Source organism: Uloborus diversus, unplaced genomic scaffold (assembly GCF_026930045.1).
Source record: "Uloborus diversus isolate 005 unplaced genomic scaffold, Udiv.v.3.1 scaffold_13, whole genome shotgun sequence".
In the NCBI taxonomy this organism is placed as follows: domain Eukaryota; kingdom Metazoa; phylum Arthropoda; class Arachnida; order Araneae; family Uloboridae; genus Uloborus; species Uloborus diversus.
Genome location: NW_026557987.1, coordinates 5,059,696 through 5,081,434, shown reverse-complemented (window position 1 = coordinate 5,081,434; position 21,739 = coordinate 5,059,696). Strand labels below are relative to the sequence as shown.

The window sequence follows — 21,739 nt, the reverse complement described above, 5'->3', positions numbered from 1 at the left end:
GGGTGCTGAACCAGGGGTTACTCCACTCCTAATCTGAATAAAAAAACAGAGCTCTCTTCAGAGTTCCTTCCAACCGGTTAAACCACATGTAGTGGTAGGTGCGGGAGACTCTGGAGCAGGGGCGAACTAGGTCCTGCAAGAGGGCGCCAACCTTGGCCTCCACAGGGCACAAAAAAAAAAAAAAAAAGAAAAAAAAAAAAGAAAGAAAGAAAAAAAAAAGAGTAAAAAAGTCAAAGAAAAATAAAAGAGAGAAAGAAAAAAAAAAGAGATGTTACACAGTTGTTTAAAGAGATGTTTATGGGTTTAAAGAATAGGAGAAAAAAAAAAGCGAAGCAGCTAAATCCACTAAATGAGCTAGAAATAATTTTTCATTTTTCTTTTGGCATAAATTCAGCGCCATGGTGGCGCTAGGAAATTCCCGACAGGAGGGCAAGCTTGCCCGACAGGGGGGGGGGACATGGACAAATTATACTTTACAGGATTACTAATATCTCTTTCCCAAATTTCTATAAAAATAAAACAATCATTCTTGCATCCTAACAACACGAATATCGATTTTGTATTTATAGCCTATTTCCCCATAAAAATTCCCCATAAAAATGTACACATAGAAGCTTTACTTTCAGTAAGAATATCAGAGGTACACAAAGCTAAATCATGTTTAAAAAATCAAGTTAAAAATGAAAAACATGAAACTAGGCTTTTGCGAAGAAAACATCGCGAGTTCAAAAAAATATTTGAATTAGCACTGAGAATCAGGATTTGGCAAGAAATCTCAGTATGACGGAGAATCTGGCGAAATATGTGCTGTATAGAACACATGCAAAGAAAGAAACTTAACAACAAAAACTTAGTTGTGAGCGTAATGTACTGACATAAGTTTGGGAGGTACGTGGGGTTCTCTCCCGGGAAAATTTTGAAATTGTAGCTTTTAAAACGCAATTTTATACAATCTTTGATATTTTTATGGAGAGAAGGGTTCGGGTGCTCACCCAAGTCTTAAAAACGAGATTTTAGTCGATTTGGAATTGGTATTGGGGAGAGGGAGGGGTCAGGGCACTCCCCCGGGAAAGTTTCAAAATTAAAGAATCAAAAACGCAATTGTAGATCATGTTTGGTAACGTAAGGGGTGCGGGATGTGGGATCAATTAAGATATTGGGGCATTGAGGGTTCTCCGGTCACACTTTTTCTTCTCCCCCCCCCCCCTTCCTCCGTAGTCAAACCTTATAAATACAACAATTTACGGAATGATGACTTCAGGGGTGTGGCGGTGCTCAACCATTATTAGCTCAAAATATTTATTGGGGAGCACAGAAAAACACATCGAAAGTAAACAGAAGAACTAATTTAAAAAGACTCGACCCTGAGGGTCGACTTCATATTAAGAAAAACCTTACCGGTCAGAACGCATATTAAACTTAAATCTTTTTTTTTTTTTGCTAGAAAGATTGAAAAGCCCGGGAATAAAAAAGAAGATAGTCACAACTATTAAGTTTTGCAAGTGCAAAAGCAGAATCAAGAGGAAAAATTGAAAATCTTTTGAAAAGATTTGCTTGCCAAATCCATTACAAGTACTTTAACTTTTTTAAAATTTGAAATTCCTAAAATGCAATTTTAAAAGAATTTTATTCTTAAAAAGAAGAGGTGAGGTCTTTCCCTCAGATTTTTTTCTTTTACTTTTGACCTTGAAACGCGATCTGCGACCTTCGATTATGTTGAGGTGGAGAAGTGTTCTATTTTGAAAAAATTTAAATTGAGATCCTAAAGTCAAAATTTCAAGACCATATTTAATGACATTGGGGTTCGGGACTATCTTCGGACTATGTTTGAAATCCAAATTTTGTGGCTCACCATTTTTACTGAGATGGTATTTTAGAGTGATTTTCTATTTTATTATAATTTAAATGTGCCTACATGGTAGTAGCCAGGACTCATTCCCGTTAGGGAGGGGCAAGCATAGGCACTAGATAGTAGTTTTTAGCAGCCCCTTCCCCCAGTACGGACCTAGGAAGTAGTTTGAAATTATAGTTCTCTTTCCTTAAAAATACATTTTATGCTTTTTTTTTTTTTTTTTTGTCAAGAGGCTCTTCCCCAGAAAGTTTTCTGAATTGAAGTCCTAAAATTATAATTTTAAATTATATTTGGTGACATTTGAAATGAAGAAGGGATCGGAAGTTCTCTTTGGGGAGGAGCAGTTGCCCCTCCCTGCCCCCTCCCTTGACTAAATCTATGGAGGCATATTATATGCCCCCTGAATCTACTGAATAGACAAACTAGCCCGTGGCCTAGGGCCCCCGAAATTTAGGGACCCCCAAATGGCTGAAATTACTTTGGTGTTTATTCTATGGCTGAGGTTGTTTCAGCCAAAGGCTAAAGCTATACAGTTTGAGTTCAGGTGGCCCCCAAAAAGTATTTGACCAATGGCCCCTCGATATCTTAATCGGGCCTGCATAACACAGTTTTGTAACATTTCCAGTTTTTTTTTTTTTTCCTGTAAGCATTTAAAACTACTGTTGTCATTTTACATCAGTACTTTCTCAATCAATAATCTCTTACTCTCCATATATACACATCCATATATAAATACATGCAATCGGTTAGGGCCGGCGAGAGTCTAGCGTTTTCGGAAATTCGGGGCCCGGGCTGAAATCGGAGTTTTACAAGTTTTATCGGAGAAGGCTGCCCCTGTGAAGCTATTACATTTTTTTCCCTTTAATCTATTCATTTTATTTTCAACTACGGTTTGCATAGTTTTTTTATAATGTTACATTTTCTTTCTTTCAGTTAAATACATGTGAAACGTACATCCATATGTTTCTTTTGTTAAGTAATCTGAGTAATACGAAGATTCTCGGATATTCTTAAACAGTATTTTATGATCGAATTCAATTTTTAAATTTAACAGAAAAAATATATTTGTCATTTTTATTTATGTTTTTCCACTTTTGATTTATTTTTGAGCACTGCAAAAGTTTTCCATTTTCTTAAATCACAAAATGAGGTTTAGCGATCCCTTTTCTCAAAATTGGGAGGAGGGCAAGTGGCGTGCATAGCCGTAATTCCCTGCCAGTCTGCCACCCGGGCCAAATGAAAAATTCACCGCCCCTCCCCCTTTTATGGTGTATAACTGTATGAGCATGATGTTTTAATATAAATAGGATACTTTAAACAAAAAATGTAGATTAGATAGATAGAGACAGATATTTTGCAAAAAAATTGTTATTTTTTAAATTGCAAGAAAACTCCTTCATTTTTACAGTAGAACAATAAAAAATAGTTTCAAGGCATTTTTTTTTCACTTTTTGAGCATATCTTATAATGGTATTCCAATGATCAATGATCTATTTCTTTTTATCAGCATGTGTATTGTGTACACGACTTGGACTTGATTGTATTTTAGAGTACATTCAGGATACAACTATGGGCCACCTCATTTTAACCTAGAAAACACATTGAAAACGTGATCTGGTCTGTTGTTATCTGAGACTACACGTTGTCCTCTGCTTGAAACTGTATAAAGAATATTTTTAGTCCATTATCTACCTTTTTTTTTTTTTCAACTTTTTAAGACTTAATCATTACTTGTTGTCTCGAGTGATTAATAAAGTTCAACATAGTAAACGTAGGTAACGTTCTTCATTATCTTCCTAGGTTTTGAGATAGAAACATTTGAAAACTAGAAAAATCTCACTAAAGGCTAGGAACTTGGGTTTCAGAAAATACGTAGGTTAATTAATTAATTAATAAAAAAAAATGAAAATTGAAATGCGAAATCACATTTCTTATTCCAAATCTCATCAAAATAAATAATTTTTAAAAATTATCTCAGTTTGTATTTGGTCCGGATTTCAGTCAGCACCTTCTTCAAAAATTCCTAGGAGTATGTGCGATAGTGCGACCCTCAAGCTTTCTTCTGTCTTTTCTTGCCATTATTTGCAAAAATATGACGAAAGCATCCCTACAGAGAATAAAATAAAGCTCCAAGCCACTTAAAACCGTGAAAAATAGGTGGCCCATTGTTGTACCCCAACATTCCCATTTTTGATAAATGTTGAGAGCTTGTGAAAATTATGAAACATTTTAAGTTAACAAGCGGCTTAATTCATAACTGACAAATTAGTAAAGCAAATCTGAACTTACCAGATCTTGGAAAACAGTATAAGTGGTCTGCCCAAAGGAGACTTTTGTCTCTTTCACGAGTGAGTCGAATCATGCACAAAGAACGACTAAGTTATTTAAGGTATACAATAACAATGGCAATCTCTGGTAAAGTCTCTTTAGCTACCTAAATGGTTACACTACCTGGTGATTTTTTTTTTTTTTTTTTTGAGCTCATAAGTTAAAAAAAGAGGCTACTAGAGAGCAAAATCATCGCCTTGGCAACAGTGGCCCATTGTTGCCCCCTTGACACAAAGTTGCACCGTTTTGCGGTACATACTACAAAAAACAGCAGCGTATCCAGGAGGGATCCCCCTGAAACACAGTCATTTTCCTTTTCTGACCATAGAAAACGACTAAAACTAACCATATCCTCCTCCTTCCCTGAAATTCAACCATTTTTTTTCTTCTTTGGCTGCTCAACTGTTAAAATAATCCTGCAATAAAATTCTCATACATACGCACATTCGTTTCTTTCATACATATAAGTTTGTGTTGTATACGTTTCTCAGAGCCCGGGGGGGGGGTCTTTACCCCCTCCCGGCTTCTCCCTATAAATGACGGGCATGATGTTCCAAACCTTCGCTCACCATGTGAACCCGTGCATTTTCGTATTTCCCTACAACGGTCAACATTGATATGGAACATTTAACCTCGCTTAAATAAATGAAGCGGCTGGAGGCAGAAGAACAGAACATCTAAAATTGCTTACATAAAGAGGCGGTGGGGGGGGGGGTAGGAAAGAAGTCGGCTTCCCAATTAGTGGAGAGGCGCGCACCGGGTGTCTCCACTTCCTGCGATGTCGTCTGTTTACAATTCCGACCAGGTTTTACTGCGACATATTCAGAAGCGTGGCAAATGCTTAGGAGTTTTAAATTAATTAAATTCGCAATCGTTGTGATTCACTTTTGATGATAGAATAGCAGGATCACGCTACTTTTTTATTATTTTTTTTTAATACTTTCAGTATCGTTATGGAACATGAGTTCAACATATATTTTATAAATCATCGAATACTAATAATTTATAAATCACATTTTTTTTTCATGTTATTGTGATATCAGAATCTTAATATTTGCCAAAAAAGAAAAAAAAAATTGTTTAAAAAAATACTGCCCCCCCCCCTTTTTTTTTTTTTTTTTGAAAACGCAGCAAATTTTAATATTTTACCGAAAAAGCTTGTGGTTCTCAAAAGGTTTAAGACCTCAAAGCATATGAGACAAATATTCACCAAATCTTCCAAAAAAAAGCAATTAAAGTTTATTGTTTTCAAAATCATGAAAAGTTATCTTAATTTGAGAACCATTTTCGTCAAATTCTTAGCTGCCAACCTGCGTAGTATTTTTTTGAACGTTTAATTTATCGGGTCGCATCCCTTTGTTCAAACTATCTATTGTCGAGCCCAAAAAGATCCTAAACGAATTTAAGATATTTTAGCTTGTTATTAGCTGACATCGATGGCTTTGAACTGGTATTCTGCTTCCATATCCCATTTTCGTTGCATCTGTTGGCGTTCAGCGCGTTCAGAGATCCTTTGAAACGATCGTTAATAATAATTTAAACAAACTGATGTGTGCATCACATGACTTCTTTTACTCCAATTTATTGTATTTCCCAATTACTGGCAATTTTAATGTGATTTAATAGTCTACTCTCTAAATATCAACAACAGTGGACAAATTGAAACAGATTATTTAAAAAAAAAATCGCCAAATTTGTCGCCAAGTTAGCGACGAAAAGACTGGCGATAGCCAAGTGTACGCCAAAATGAGTAAAATGGAAATTAAGGTCGATTTTAGAGTGAAAATTTTTTTGCGAATACAATACTTCCTTTTTTTGTAAAAGGAAGTAAAAATTTCTCAAATACATGGTACTGTTACCATTTTTAAGCGTAGGACTCACGTCGGATTTTTAAAAAGAAATTTTAAATGACTTACATTACTGGTATTCTACAATTACGGTGGGCTTACTGAAATTAAATCAAATACATGCAAGTGGTTTAATAAGCAGGGCCCGACTAAAGTTTTTGAAGACACTGGGAATGAAATTTATTTGTGCCCCCCTCCACCCTGAGCTTATTTTATATGCAGAAGCAGTAAAATATCTTGAATACTTGCATATTGACATATCTGTACTAAATTTGGTGGTAGTTTATATTAAAAAAATAGAAGTGAAATAGTATTACGATAACTAAACATGGTAATATAAGATGTCGTCAAACTTTTCCCGTTGGAAAAAGGCATTAATATCAAAATTATCTGTGGTATAACTTTAAAAAGTCTTGTAAATATAGAACGAACTTGGAGTGATTTCGGTGATTTGTGAACAAGATTACATTTTCACAGAATTTTTTTTTTTCTGGATTTAATATTTTTATCTTGCTGTAGTGCGATATGGAATGAGTCCAAAATCAAAATTTTATCTACAGATTTGGTGCCCCCCGAATGTTGGTGCTCTGGGCCCGTGACCCATGTCTTAATCTAGCCCTGTTTATAAGTGAGTGATACTTCCCTTTAGCAGAAAATTCTGGCTGTAGGTGTAAACAGCGGCATGGCAGCAGTTTCGGTTGGTGGACAAATTTCGTGCGCTCCCTAGCGGGCAATATATTTCAGGGCTTTATTTTTCCCTTTGTCCAAGTGGTACATTTGAGAGAATAACTAAAGGTAACCCAAATCCAAGCTTAACTCATTTTGTAATTTTTTTTTTTTACTTACGTCAGTATCATTGTAAGTAAGCCATCCAGAAAACTTTTGTTGAGTTTTAATTCCATTATCAACTGCAGTAATCATTTTTACATCTTCTTCCCAAGCACTGCAGCCGATTTCCGGCCAAGGCCGTCTCAGTCAGCTTACGCCATCTTGATCTATCCAAAGCTATAATCCTTCATCGAATGACTCGCAAGTCCTTCAACCATTTTTCTACTCTGTAACCATCTTGTTCTCGGTGGATCAATCATTCTTACATTCACTAGAAAGTCGCCCGTCAAGGTACGACGGGTGAAAATTGCTTCTCTTCTTCTACATTTCAACGAAGCAATTGCCTGTTTAGTGATATTTTGATAGTTGAAATTTTAACCCTAAACTCCAGTAGGTAGCATTCATTGTTGACCACTTTTTCGTTTCTTCATTCTCCTGAAATTAAAACAGTTAAGTTACCGGATCGAGCTCAGCCTTGTCACAAGAAAGTTCCCTGCATTTAAACATCACCAATATATATATATCATATGCCGTGGCGCGAGTTTCATTGTTGAAACACGCTCGTTACTTGATCATCGACTATTATATATATGAGGATTTTTTAAAATGAAAACGCGAATGTGTTTGTATTTTGTAATCCAGTCTTTCGATTTTGAGAATAATCTTTGGTGAAAAAACGTCTATCCATGCCTGTCAATTAGGGGAATCAGGGATGGTCAATTCCCCCCCCCCCCCCCCCCCCCCCCCCCCCGCTTATTGAAAAATAATCTTTTTACATATAGGTGGGCGTGTTTTTTGTTGTTTTACAATAAAATTCGCATCTCGCCCCCTCCCCAGAAAAAATTTGAAATGACGGGCCTGTGTCTATCATAGTTCCGACATGGGAAACTTCTTTTTCGCGTTTGACTGCGCTTTTCTTGTCCAAAGGAAAAAAAAAAAAATGACGCTTTGAAAGTTTTGTTTACATTATGTGATGCACACATATCAAGAGAAAGACTGGGGAGTGACGAAATATCCCTTCCTCCGTGGACCCTTTGATTGCGATAATCCCTCTCCGTTAACCTTTGGTCACCGTGGCGTGCTTCCACTATCTCCTATTCATTGTAGTGCAAAAACAACGCAGCTTATCGGGTGCTATTAATGTGAGCTTATCGTACAACGCCTCGTGGCGGCAATCCTGATGACTGGAATTCAAAGATATATTCAAGACGCTACGCCATGAGGGCTGCGGATAGAGGAATGTGTTCACAGATAACGACCAGCCAGAACTGTGTCAAGGGGAAAGGAGGCTTCCTAGGAGGGCACTTGGAACCTAATAATTCTTATTTGTACATAAGCAGTAGTGGATTTTAAGGGAGGCCCAGAGGGCCCGGCACCCCTCTAAAGGAAAAATTGATTTAACTATTTCATTTTTTTTTTTAAATTGACTTCTCTATACAACATGAAGAAATACATAACACCGCCAATTCAGTCATTCCAGCCGAAGACTGTAGTTTCATGCTTATTAGCACTCATCAGCCTGGTTTAGGAAGTGACTGAGCTGGAGGTGGAAAACCTCTTAAGGAAGCCAAGAGTGCCAAACAAACTGGTAGCTAATATAGAATTAGCACTGACCAGCGGCAGTAAGTTACTGAAAATACCTTGCCTTGTCTTCAATCTTCGAGTTGAACCGAACCATTGTTTTTGTCTCTCGTCTGGTATGTGCTAATTCTATATTAGCTACCAGTTTGTTTGGCACTCTTGGCTTCCTAAAGAGGTTTTCCATCTCCAGCTCAGGCACTTCTTATTCCGTGACTGCTGAATGCTAATAAGCACGAAACTGCAGTCCTCGGAAGGAATGACCGAGTTGGCGGTGTATTTCATGTATTTCTGCCTTAGCCCCGGCTATAAGGCGGTAAGTTACTGAAAACATGAAGAAATGTTTTACAGTTATTTTAAAAGAACACAAAATACACAAATCTTATTGGAATAAAAGCATTTTTGAAGAAGTAATACTGGAATCAGACACCAGAGCGGCAATTTAACTTACTGGTTTCGAACTCAAAGGCACGTAATACCGCCATTCGTCTATTAATTCTTCTGTGATGGCATCATTAATTGACATTTTTTTTAAAAATGTGTGAAGATGTGTTTAGAATAGTCATTTCAATCCAAGAAGCTATTTGCTAAATAATAGATTTTTTTTCCAGCTTATAAAATATGCAAAATAAAGTAAATCACATGATAGTTTCTTAGTAAAACCATACGGAGTGTAGTGTTTAAATTTTTAACAACAAATCAGCAGCTGCTTTGAAACTCGCAAAGTAGCTTTTGAATTATTCAATAAAACCTATATTATAAAGCAAAATTTTCTTATTTACATAATAAATTATATTTAAAATATAAATTCATTTAAACAACTCAAATGAGGTAAAGGTTTATTCAATAACCTTGTCCGCATGTCAAAATCATTATGAAAATGTTCCTTCTTAAAACCGCTCATTTTACAGCATCTCAGTGAAATTATATAGCGTTTAGTGCTTAATTAAATTGAAATTTTAAAGATATTTTACTTCCACATTAGAAGTAGAAAAGTGTATAGTATTTGTGTATTTAACAGTATATTAATTGGTTTTAAGTGATCCTGAAAAAGAAAAGGGGGAAAAAAAACACATTTGAAAATAAAGTCATGAAAACTTCGCTATGAAAAATTGAAATGGAGGTGGGGGAGATCTTTTCAATTTCTTGGGCCCCCTCCAAAAATTGGTTCTGTATCCGCTCCTGTACATAAATAGGGGAAAAAGGGGCAAATACGAACAATTTTTTTCATTTTTTAATTTTATAAAAAATATTATCAATTTCTCAGAGCAAAAGTGTTCCCATGATTGAAGTCTTTTCTTCGTGCCTTAGGTGTTTTTCAGATTGTTTAAGAAATTATTTCTTTACTTTAAGGAATTTTAAGAAAATGTCTTCAATCGTTCACATGTGCCCCTATAGGGGGGGAGGGTACATGTAAACCAGCCTGGGACGCATATGAACACGATTGAAAAATTCTAGACAAAAATCATATTTCAACGAAAAACTCTTTAATATAAAACATATACGTATGTACCAAATGCATTGAAGGATTGTAACCTATACTGTGTCAGTTTAAATTGCACAGTAACAGCAGAAAATATTTTTTCCCCATTTATATAACTCTGCTCACTGTCAAGAGTCTGTTAAATGCTCCATTTTAGTTCCAATTAGATTTCACACCAAAGTGCTTTTCGCAGAGAATTGGCAATTTTTGTAATTTTATCACATTTCTTGTATTATATTTTTGTTCTTACTCTAAGCTTATTTCAAATCAAAGAAACATAAAAAGTTGCATAACGTAGAAAGTTCCTTAAAGTTTGCGCTTTAATAAGTCGCTAAACTTTGAACTTCTTTTATCGTATTGCTTTCGTAAGATGCTTACGAAGTTCCGCAGAAAGAAATGCAAAAATGGAAATACTTAGATAAAAAAATCTATTCTCGTGTGCATAACATCACAAAAACCAAAGAATACAAGATTTTGTAAACAAATTAATTTGCATCACTTTCTTGTATGCATTACGTAGTAGTTAAACAAAAAAACAGTAAAGTTTTAACATCGAAGGATAAAATACGTGATGACGGCAGCAGGATAAGTTGAGTATGTGAATGTGTATAGGTCAACAATCTTAAAGTAGAAGCTAATAAAAAAAAAATATCAGTTTAAAAAAAATATGAAGTATTCCTAATTTTCTGAGATTAAAAAAATAATAATAAGGGGGGGGGGTGCAATTAGGAAGTAATACACTTGAAAGAAGTTTTGAGTAACGTTCATAATAATGAATTAATCAAAAACATTTATTTAACTAAAGAACAGATAATAGTGGAATCTTATGATAATTATAAAGAATATCTTCTTTCAATGGGAATGTTGCTTGTTATCTTTTCTTTCTGTTAATTACGATGTAAAAGGGGGAGAAATATATTTGAATGATTTGCACTCTTTTCAATGTTAGTTGTGATAATTTTTCCCAATCAAAAGCTATTCAGAATTATTTTTGAAGATAAACTAGATTATCGATGTACCACTATACCTGACGGTAATTGGCTGGGTTTCGTAATCGTATATATTTTTCTGTTGAGTAAAGACTATTCCTAGATTCATAGCCGTTTTCATTTCAGGGCGGCCTATCTCTACTTCCGGCTGTTGGTGTTTCTGAGAAGATGCCATGCCCAGAACCTCAGCCTTGTCGATCTCTTCAAGCGCACAGTTCAAAAGTATGGGTCCAGCGTCTGCTTTGTATATCAGGATGAAGAGTGGACCTACAACAAAGTAAGCTATCTATCTCTCTATCGTCTCTGTTTCTCAAATTGAATCACATAACCAATTACAGTGAGATTTGTGCTGTCCGTTGCTTTCCGTTTGAATCCAGCAACAGAATTTTTGCTAATAACTTCCCATACAGATTAAAAATTCTAAAATAGCCCACGAGATAAGCCAACATTAGGTTAATCGCAAACTCTAGATCGTTAGCGAGAAATCCTTCAAAGTAAGACACTAATGTAAGTACACGCTACCTGTGGTTTACCTTCCAGAACACACAGTATGAATCTTCATAAACAAAAATTTAATTTATTTTCTTCTAAGAATTCGTCACAGATTCGCCGACGCAAATCGCAAAAAGTAAATGAGAAACTTTCAAAGTAAAAAAAATGACAGAACTTGCAAGTCAATAAAATATCGTTTTGATTTGAGGGGAGTTCTAAACTGCATTAGATACTCTTTGAAGCACCTTAGAGTAGCAGTTATGAAAATTAGTTAAACTAATGTCGAAGAAAAACATAACACTGGGCCGGATGTGTCATAAGAATGCATCTTATCTATACTAATGTTATAAAGAGAAAGGGCGGATTTTTGTGTGTTTTATATGTTCGAGGTAATCTTCGGAACTATTGCACCTATTTGAAAAATTCCTTCACTATATGAAAGGTGCTTTCTTACTGAGTAACATAGGCTATAATTCGAAAAAAAAATCCGATAAATAGTTCCTTTTTTTTATTCCAATTTAGGCCCAAATTTCACATAATTTCCCGAATATGGGAGTGAAAAATTACTTGCACATATTAATATTATATATCGTTAAAAAGGGTAGAATTTTCCGCGTTCTAAACAATTTGTTTCAATGCTCTAACTTAATTACGGTGGGAGTAATTTGTGTTTTTAGCTCGAACTTTTTTAGGCTTAGCTGAAATTTAGGCACTACTTTCTTCATTAAATCTGTCAATGAAAAGTAAAGAATTCGTCCCACAGTTTTCTTTTTGACACCATTGGAAAAAGTGTTTACTCCAGATCTCTCTCAACATATGGTCGAAAAACTTAGCTTCTACCTTCAAAGAAAAAAAAGTTACAAGCGTTTTTAAATCAAATTCGAAAAATGTCATTTTGATTCAGGTTTTCAACCATTTTATTTTCGCGTTTCCACGGTTACGCTTTTTGAATCCATTGTTTCTTTCCTTATTTTGCATTTAATTTCTTAAAAATATTTTAATATCTGTCGTCATTGTTTGGAAGAGTAATTTTGCATGGTGTTTTTTTTTTTTTTTTTTTTCTTTTATTTAAGCTTGATTGTTGAATATATGTCACTTGACACAATTTTTATTCTCAAGGTAGACCGGACAAAGCCGGGCAACGCAGTTCTTAATATATAAAGATTTGAAAGCTACTGTTAATGTGATTTTATACTTTTTTGTTTGTTTGGCGAAACATTTATTATTGCCAAAGAAAAAACATCGGCTTCACTCGCAAAAGGGCAGTGTTCCCGTGGTCGCTTGGAGCGTTAGGCGCTGAGCAGGTTCAGTTTAGGATTATTTTTTTAAAGCAATCGTAAATGTAATTTATTGTTTTGGCGATTTGTTTTGAAAGAAAAGAAACTTTTGATTTATTTTTATCCGAGTGAAATGTAAGACATTTTCTTCTTTTTTTCTGACGATGATTTTTGAATGTTCCAGTGGATGTTTTGGTGTTTTTTTTTTTTTTTTTTTCGTTAGACGAATGGATTGTGATAGCGTGGTTGCTGGGCGAGTTTGGCGATAAACAATAGAGTTGCGGAACTATTTTTACATTTGAAAGATATTATTTGATGTCTTTTTTTTTGTTCATTTGGTGAACTATTTCAAATTGCAGTAAAAACCGCTTCACTCGCTAAATGGAGTTTTAAAGCATCTGTAAATCTAATTTAATAATTTGACGAAAAGTTTTAAATTCCAAAGAAATTTTAATAGTTTTTTTTTTTTTTTTTTTGAAAAGGAGTGTACGTATTCTATACAAATAAAAATGATCATTTCACATCAGAGGGGGAGGGAGCGTCAATTTTTTTTACTCAACGGACTTGTATTAAATTTTTAGCACGGGCATCGCTGTGCGGGGACTGCTAGTTAGTCAAAAGTTAAGGCGTTATAATGCATATAAATAATAACGGGTATCAAAGGAATTGCATTAAAAAAATATCTTTTTCAGTAATGAAGATTACACGGAGCTGTTAAGAAAGAAATTGCCAATGCGCAGTAGAGAGTCTCTGTAATTCCTTCGGTCAGTACAGTTCCTCGTACCTAAAGCTCATACTATTTCAAGCTGCGTTATAATTTGCAATCAATATATTGATTTCGAATTTTGAGAAAAATTTTCGATTCGTTGTAACATGTTGTTTGAACTGGCTAACGAATTTCTGTAAATCTCCACTCCAGTATTCTGCCGTAAGCGGCATTATCTGCAGAAATGAGTTTTCTAGATATTTGAAGAAATGTGGGTCGGATTCAATACAGTCGGATCCCGACTTACGCGAGGGATGCGTTCCAAGACTCCTCGCGTAAGTCGAAATTTCGCGTTATGGAAAATTGTTGTGTATATGATTTTTTTATTAACATACCTAATCACTTTAAACATTTTTAAACACCTTGATTCCAATTTCATATTGTTTGCATTTTGCTTAAACACTATTCTGCGAGCTTCATTTTAAAACTAAGGTCGGGACTTATTACGGATTGCCTTCTCTTGACTTTAAATTTTACGTATGAAAGATTCACTCATACCTAAATGTCGTGCTATCTTCAACCCACTTTCTAGATGTTCAAGCGTATTAAGAATCTTAACCTTTTCTTAAATTGTCGCAAACTTTCGCTTTTTGTTTCGATCTTCAAACTTTAGATGAAACGGCGTGCCTAGGTGCCACACTTTTTCATCAGCTTTCATATTTAGAATAAACAAATGAAAAATGAGGAGTGGTGATATATACACACTAATAAAGCTATATTTATAGTGTGGTGCGTGGTAACTTGCGCAGCCAGTGATGCTGAAAGGATGAAAGTACATTCACGAAGTCAATGTTTAGTAGTCAATAACAAAGTCGAAACGCTTTGTTATTGACTATATTAAACATTGCACCACTACTCCTTTCCAAATATTTTCGTGTTGAGAGCGAGAAATTCGCTTTAGTTCTAAAATTCGGTGCTCCTGAAAAACTCGCGTTATAGCCGTTTCGCGTTATAGCGAGAGTCGACTGTATTACCATAGGAAAATCTTGGAATTAGACGTTTTTTCGCGCCTTTTTTCAGCGGAAACCAAATAAGCAAGCTTGTACAATATAGCCTACGTAAAATAGATGACAAAAATGCAAAAAAATGAAAAATGAAAAATTTCTGTCCTTTACCTACACATAGCAGTATTAGGCTCAATATGCGCATTTGCTTTATTTCAGGTAGATGAACTGAGCAATAGAGTGGCCAACTTGTTCCTCTCCCGGGGCTACCGGAAAGGGGACGAAGTAGCCCTGTTCCTAGAGAACTGCCCCGAGTATGTCTGCATCTGGATGGGTCTTGCCAAAATTGGCGTCATCACCTCCTTCATCAACACTAATCTTCGTCAAGACCCTCTCGCACACACCATTAATGTCATCGACGCTAGAGCTATCATCTTCTCACGTAACCTCGCCGACGGTGAGTCTACTTTAATGGAATGATTATTTTCATCCGTGTAAAAATAACACGATTTCTTGAAATTCAATTCAAATTTGCTGTTATAAATCGCCCCGACAAATTATGACGGGTGAAAATTGCTACAACATTTGAACGAAGCAATTGCCTGCATGTTGATATTTTGATAGTTGACATTTTAAACCTAACTCCAGTGGATGAACCCGAAGCTCCAATAGATAGCGTTCATTGTTGACCACTTTTTACTTTCTTCATTCTCCTAAAATGACAGTCTTGCCAGTAAAACGGTTAAGCAGGGGTGCCTACTTCCCCTAAGAGCAAGGACGCACCCCCTAAATCTCGCGAAGACCCCACAAAAGTGAAAAATACTCCTCAACCCCCCCTAAAAATTTCAATGGCGCAGTCTGCGTTATGATACCCTCCCCTCCTCTAAGTGGACACCCTGGGTTAAGTTACCGGATCCAGTTCAGTCTTTTCAAAATAAAGTATTTCCCTGAATGTCAAACATGGCTAAAAATATTATCAAATTATCATACCGTGTCGCGAGTTTCATTGTTGGTGATGTCAGGAGCGTTAATCGATCAGTGAATTGGCTGTTATGTATATGATGGTACAGAATATTCTGGTGATTGGATGTTCAGTTGAGAGATAGTATGCACCACGAGGAATGGAAATTATAATTTCCCAAAAGACACTCGGGGCCGCCTTAATGGGAGGTCACGGGAGAGGCAAATTGTGTCTGACGATTTGGCAAAAACTGGAGCTATGTCCGGCAGAATTATCATTATTTGTCGAAATTTAGAGTTCCATTCGGCAAAATTTTGAGTTCCATTCAGCAAAATTATCATTATCCGGCAAAATTTGGAATTGCATTCGGCAAATTGAGATTTTCCGCAATCTCAAAAATTTAAGTTCGGGAGCACTCGAAGACACTGAGTACAAAGTCACGACAGTACTTAAGATACAACGTCGATTGAGAAGTTGTCTCAAATGTTTCCATTCCGTAAAACGGCTGCTAGCGCCCGAATATGACTTATGAGGACACTGGGAAAGAAGGAAAGAATTTTGTTTGGTGCATCCTTCCTCCCCTCCTTCTTTCCCATATATAATCCAGTAACGAAATATATGTGTTTTGGAACTTGTGAAAGAGCTTCTTTTTTAAGCACTTTTGTTATACTTGGTCTGATTGTCACGGAGAAATACGAGGCCTGGTTTTGCTTATATCTCTGCAACTAGACCACTTAGAGACTTCGGGATTTCACTAAATGATTTGCTTAATCTTAAAGTACAACTTAGTGCTGAAAAATTTAAATTCTAAAATAAAATTATTATTTCAGTTAGGATGGAAAACAGCAAATTTCATGTAATTTCCCTATTAAATGTTTAAATATAAAACCCATTGTTGCAAATTTTGTTGCCTCGCAACGGTAATGTTAAAAGCAATCATGTTGAAAATTTTGAATCAACCCTTCTCTGAAGCAAGCATGAAATTAGCAAGCATAAATCCTAGAGAGGAACAAGGATTAAATTTTAGTGCCAACTGCTTAAAGTTTTAGACACGTATGTAGGTTTTTTCTCTTTTAGCACTGAACATTTATATGAAAAAATAAGGTGAAGTTTCGTGAGGGTAAAATTATTCTATTTCTGGAATACATTTACATTAAAAAGAATGAAATAACAGAATTTTAAAAAAATACCAAGCACTTTTCATAATGAACTCAAAAGGACAAAATAACTTTTCTGGGTTATAAAGGACAATCGAAGAATTCCTGTAGTTTTCGAAAATTCCTAGAAAATGACACCACAAACGAAGAAAAGTGCGGTTCTAATCATTTCAAAACAAATCTTTCCAATAAGAAATTTTCTTATTGCATGCTTCGACACTCAAAGTTGTGAATGATAAGAAATTCTCTTCATGACTTGAGCCGTACTTTTCTTCGTTTGTGGTCTCATTTTCTTGGAATTTCCGAAAACCACAGAAATTCTTAAATTGTCCTTTCTGACCCAGAAAAGTAATTTTGTCTTTTGATTGCATTATGAAAAGTGCTTGGTATTTTTTTAAAAATTCTGTTATTTTAATGTTGACTTAATATTTACATTTGCCTTTGTGCGGTGTGAAATTACTCTAATTTTTAAAAACTTTTGATACAGATTTTGTGTTTCCTAAACTTCAGTGTCGTGGGCTTGTGCCCCACTTGCCCATGCCTCAAGCTGGCATTCTGGCCCGAGTGTCTGAAAATTGTAAAACCAACAGTCCTTGACTGATTTTAAAACGGCTAAAAAAATTAACTTCGTTACCTTCTAGGTAGTAAATTTATGAATTCAAAAAGAACAGTAGTTTTTTTTTCTCTCTTTTCCAGCTGTCAAAGATGCCATAACATTTTTAAAACGCAAAGACACCATGGACTACTACTGCTTCAACGCCCGGAGTTCTGCCACAAGTGATGTCATGGCCAAGAACCTGGACACGCTCTTAGAGGAATCTTCTACGAGCGAAGAACCGCTGCGGAACATCAAGATCAACTTTGAAGGTAAATAAATTCCCCATAAAATCTTTTGCTTGTTTTCATGTTGTTCTGCAAGGAACTTGCCCGAGTAAACACACAAACAACCAATAAACTCTATTTTCAAGTAAATGATTTTACCAGAGGTACAATGCACATCTGGTACACTTCACTTAATAATAAGTTAATAACATCAAATGTTACTTTTCGCTGTGATTTTAATGTTGAATAAATACATTGTGAGAAGGTGCACGTTTGCAATAAAAATTGAATCATTCGTTTAGGGCCTAAAGCTTACAAATGTACACTTTACTGCAGGGATATGGATCTTCGCATTAGAAAATGCGTCTTACTACTATTATATATGCGAAAGTTTGTCTGTATGGATGTATGGATGTATGGACGTATGGATGTATGGATGTATGGATGTTTGTTACTCTTTCAAGCAAAAACTACTGAACGGATTTTGATGAAACTTTACAATAATATAGCTTATGCATCAGAATAACACATAGGGTAGTTTTCGTCCCGTTATGGGGGGCAAAACCACCTTAGGGGAGCAATAAAATACAATTTTCGTATAAATTCTCTAATATAGGGATGAAAAAATACTTGTACATATTTACATTATATGTCCATCGAAAGCTCTGATTTTTCTGCTGAAGATGGCACCTATTCAAAATTTCTAAGTAGAATAAAAAACGAGTTATGAGCTTTTTAGTTCCATGTTCGAAGGCTTTCCTAATCTCAATACAGTATTTAGTGTATCATCTCAACTCCTTGTCGATAGCGACAATAGTTGTATTGTTGACTATCTTTGCTTTTCGTGACTGTTCAAGGCTTTTCTCAAGTCAAATCTTGAAGTAAGATTTTTGCACAAGATTGGCAAATAATATATGATTTGGCTGATCATTTTCCATTTAAACGGAACTTTAATGTAATTAATGGTTTTTATTATTATTTATGCTGATTGAACACTTACTCATTATCCAATCAACCAGCAGATCGCCAAAAATTTTGCAGAAAGATTTCCGTAGCTGATGCATTTGGCAGTTCTTTTCAACGTCACTGTTTTTGAAGCCGAAGACTACGTCATAATGTTTCTTAGCTTTCACCATGTAAACAAAATATCGCCAATCAAAGAATCTTTAAGAAACTTTTTTTACTGTGTGTTAAATAATCCAGCAACTAAATTAGGCAAATCCATAAACAACACAAAAACTTCCATTAATTTTCCTTTTTGCACAATTTCAAACAATCGCCAAATTTTACTACTTATTTTGGAAACATTTTGGATGAAACTCTTCAGCGCCATTTTATGGTGACCAAAAGTGTATCTCAGCACCTGGCGATAATATCTTTGTAGCGAAAATTAATATCATATCGTTTTACAAAGTAAGGAAAGAAGGAGGGAGCATCATCGAAGGTATCCCAAAACGATTCCCGCAAATTCGGTAAAATCGCACCAAGAGCCCACAATGATTGAAATTTCCCAAAATAACTAAAGCAAGTATAAGGGGATTACGAGCAACTTCAATAGCAATACAGAGAAGGTTTTAGACTCCATGTTAAAAAAAAAGTATCAACAGATTAATTTTTTTAAACATGAAAAGAGTAATTTCATGTTTTGGAAATTTGTATATGCTTAAATATAGTGCTTTCGTTTCTAAATCAATACTATTTTGTTCTTTATACTTATTGCTATTTTACTTTTATGGGTAAGGAAGAAACTCGATTTTTAATCACGTCAAAAAGATGTGTTTTAAATTCTTTCACTTAAACCAGAAAACAAAAGCAAGTAACGATTTTTCTCATAATTATTACTGACCCAGGTAACGCCGGGTATTTTTGCTAGTGTTGAAAATAATTTCACGTTTTTAAATTTGAGCAAAATTTTTTTATTTATTTTAACAAAGATTCTTTGGTCTCTCGAGCCGTGGACCCCGCTGTGGTGTGCCCCGCTCCCCGTACTGCGGCGTCTGCGGTTACGTTAGATCCGGGCTGCCCCCTTCCCCCATTTTTTCAGGCCTTTAAGAATATTTTTTATACTCTGTTGTAGGCGAATAGTTTCTTGAAGGGTCCGTTTTTGTCAGCTTGAATTTTGAAAAGACAGGGTAAAACAGAAACTTTTTACAGTTTACAATAAAAAAGTTATTGATAAACTCCGTTAAGTCAAGAAATGAGACGACTTTTATCATTGTGAGGATATTTATTAAGTTATCCTTTTAAACTTTACGATAACCTTTTACTTATTTTTTAGGAAAATGTCCGCTTTTCCTTTTAAAGAAGCATCATTATGTACATATATTATTAATTCATAACTTCTCTTATCTGATTCCACAATTGCCATTATTGACTTCAGCTCATTTACTTATTTCGTAAAATTCGTTCACAATTATTCATAGATTTTCCGTTATTTTTAGATAACATTATATTACGTTTTTATGTTTATGTTTAGCCATGTTACTTTAGCTTTGGATGTGGTAATAATTTTGATTAAAAGAGCAATTTCTTGTACACAATGATACGGTAATCACAATTTCTAAATATAATTTTAAATCCAAAAGAATCATATTTTCCTTTTATTATAATAAAATATTTAATGTTATCAATTGTGTATCGGTAATCAATATTATTTTAATTCATTCAAAAGAAGCAGGGAAGTCAATGACATGTAATCAGTTAAAGTAGAAATGTCTTAAAAGCTTTACGGTTCCTTCTGCAAAATTTCTATGCAATTATTAAACAATTTTTGGTTGGAAGGCAGTGTCTCAGTCAGTGTAACCAGAAGGGGGGCTGAGGTCCCCCCCAGAATGCTGAGTTGAATGTTTTTTAAAACTATTCTTCGTTATTGAATAACACGTATTGGGGAAAAGAAAGTGATTTTAATTTAAAAAAAATAATAATAATGTCGGGGGAAAATCTTTGAATGAAACATATTCAATAGTTACGTCTTATTGGTCATTTAATTATCCCCCCCCCCATCCCTTTTCTTTTTTCCTAGTTCACCTGTAAATAAGAAAGTCTTCAAAATGCTACTCCTCCGAAGCCCCCCCCCCCCACACGCACACCGAAAGCATTATGTATCATCTTAAATTTCGTTTCCAAATCTTCAATTCCGCAAAATTTACCGGAACGTCCCCAAATACCCAGCAAGTTTGAAAATTGCGTTTTTGGAGCTTTAATTTCGAAAACTTACCGGCTCTTGTGTTACAAAATATGGTATTACAATAACGTTTTTAAGACGTGAATTAAGGAGAATATATGGGCAAGGGTCCCCGAACCACCATTCTCTAATTTAAAAAAAATCGGTTCTTTAGACTACACTTGCAAAAAAAAAAGCGGCATAGTCCCTGAATACAAAATATTCCTTCTGTTTAAGGACCATAATTTTGAAAAAAAATTTAGAGAAGACCTCCAGACCCTCCTTTCCGTAAAATCTTCAAAATTTGTCGACAATTGCGTTTTTGAAACTTCAATTTCGAAAATTTGGAGGGGGCGGAATAATTGATTTCGATCTATTAAAAAAAAAGAACGGGGTCAGTCCCTGAAGCTCCATTCTTTACCCAAAAGTCCATAAATATGGCGTATAATCGCGTTTTTGAAGCTTCTATTTCTAGAATTTTTAATGTGCTCCAAAAAAAAAAAAAAAAAAATTGCGCCACTGTTGGAGGGGTGTTCTAAGACTAATCACACCGAAAGCCCATGTAACGCAGGTAACAAAGAATTATCTTTTCTCCTCCCTAGCTCTTTCTTTCTGTCGATTGCAGCCATTGATTTGTCGACCCAAAAACATTTTTTACTGTGTTATCTTAATTTTCAGTTGGTCCATTTTATTTTCTGATATTTTTGTAGTGCCGATTTCCCCCTTATAAGGCTTTAAAATGCAGAATTTTACATCGTTTTCTGAAAATTTCCTCCGGGGGAGAAACCCCCGGACCTCCTCAATTTTAGAGCAATACATATTTTATTAAAAGGGAAACCCTGCACTACTCTTCTAATAAAATTCCCTCTCTTAAGGTCAATTTAAAAAAAAAGATACCAGGTAAAAACATTATAATCCTAAGAAAGACGACTCCCCTCCCCCTCCCAGAAAAATACCCCCAAAACTACCAAATAGAAATTTTAATGCCCCTCTCGTGGGAACACTTATGCAAAAAATTTTGTAGTTAATAATGAGCAATGACACGCGAAAACATTCCCCCCCCCCTTACTCCCCTCGTTGTATACATCTACAATGGGTAAATATGTCCAGAAATATCATGCGGCCCTTTGAGGGGTCCAGTCCTGCCCTGCTTTTTACTGTCCATTGCCCCCTGAAAAAACTGTTTTTGTATCCAACCCTGTACACTCCCTACTTTTTTGACTTGGCAGCAGCCCAGGGAGCACTCCCGACT

General features: G+C 35.3%; 1 protein-coding gene across 1 annotated transcript in view; it reads left to right on the top strand.

Annotated features, from left to right (window-relative positions):
• LOC129232632 (long-chain fatty acid transport protein 4-like) overlaps positions 1–21,739 on the top strand; it is a 53,472-nt gene that overhangs the window by 24,239 nt on the left and 7,494 nt on the right. The window contains exons 3-5 of the mRNA XM_054866764.1: positions 11,032–11,182; positions 14,604–14,841; positions 17,199–17,369. Of these exons, the coding sequence (XP_054722739.1) occupies positions 11,032–11,182; positions 14,604–14,841; positions 17,199–17,369 (560 nt within the window). The remainder of the gene's footprint in view (positions 1–11,031; positions 11,183–14,603; positions 14,842–17,198; positions 17,370–21,739) is intronic.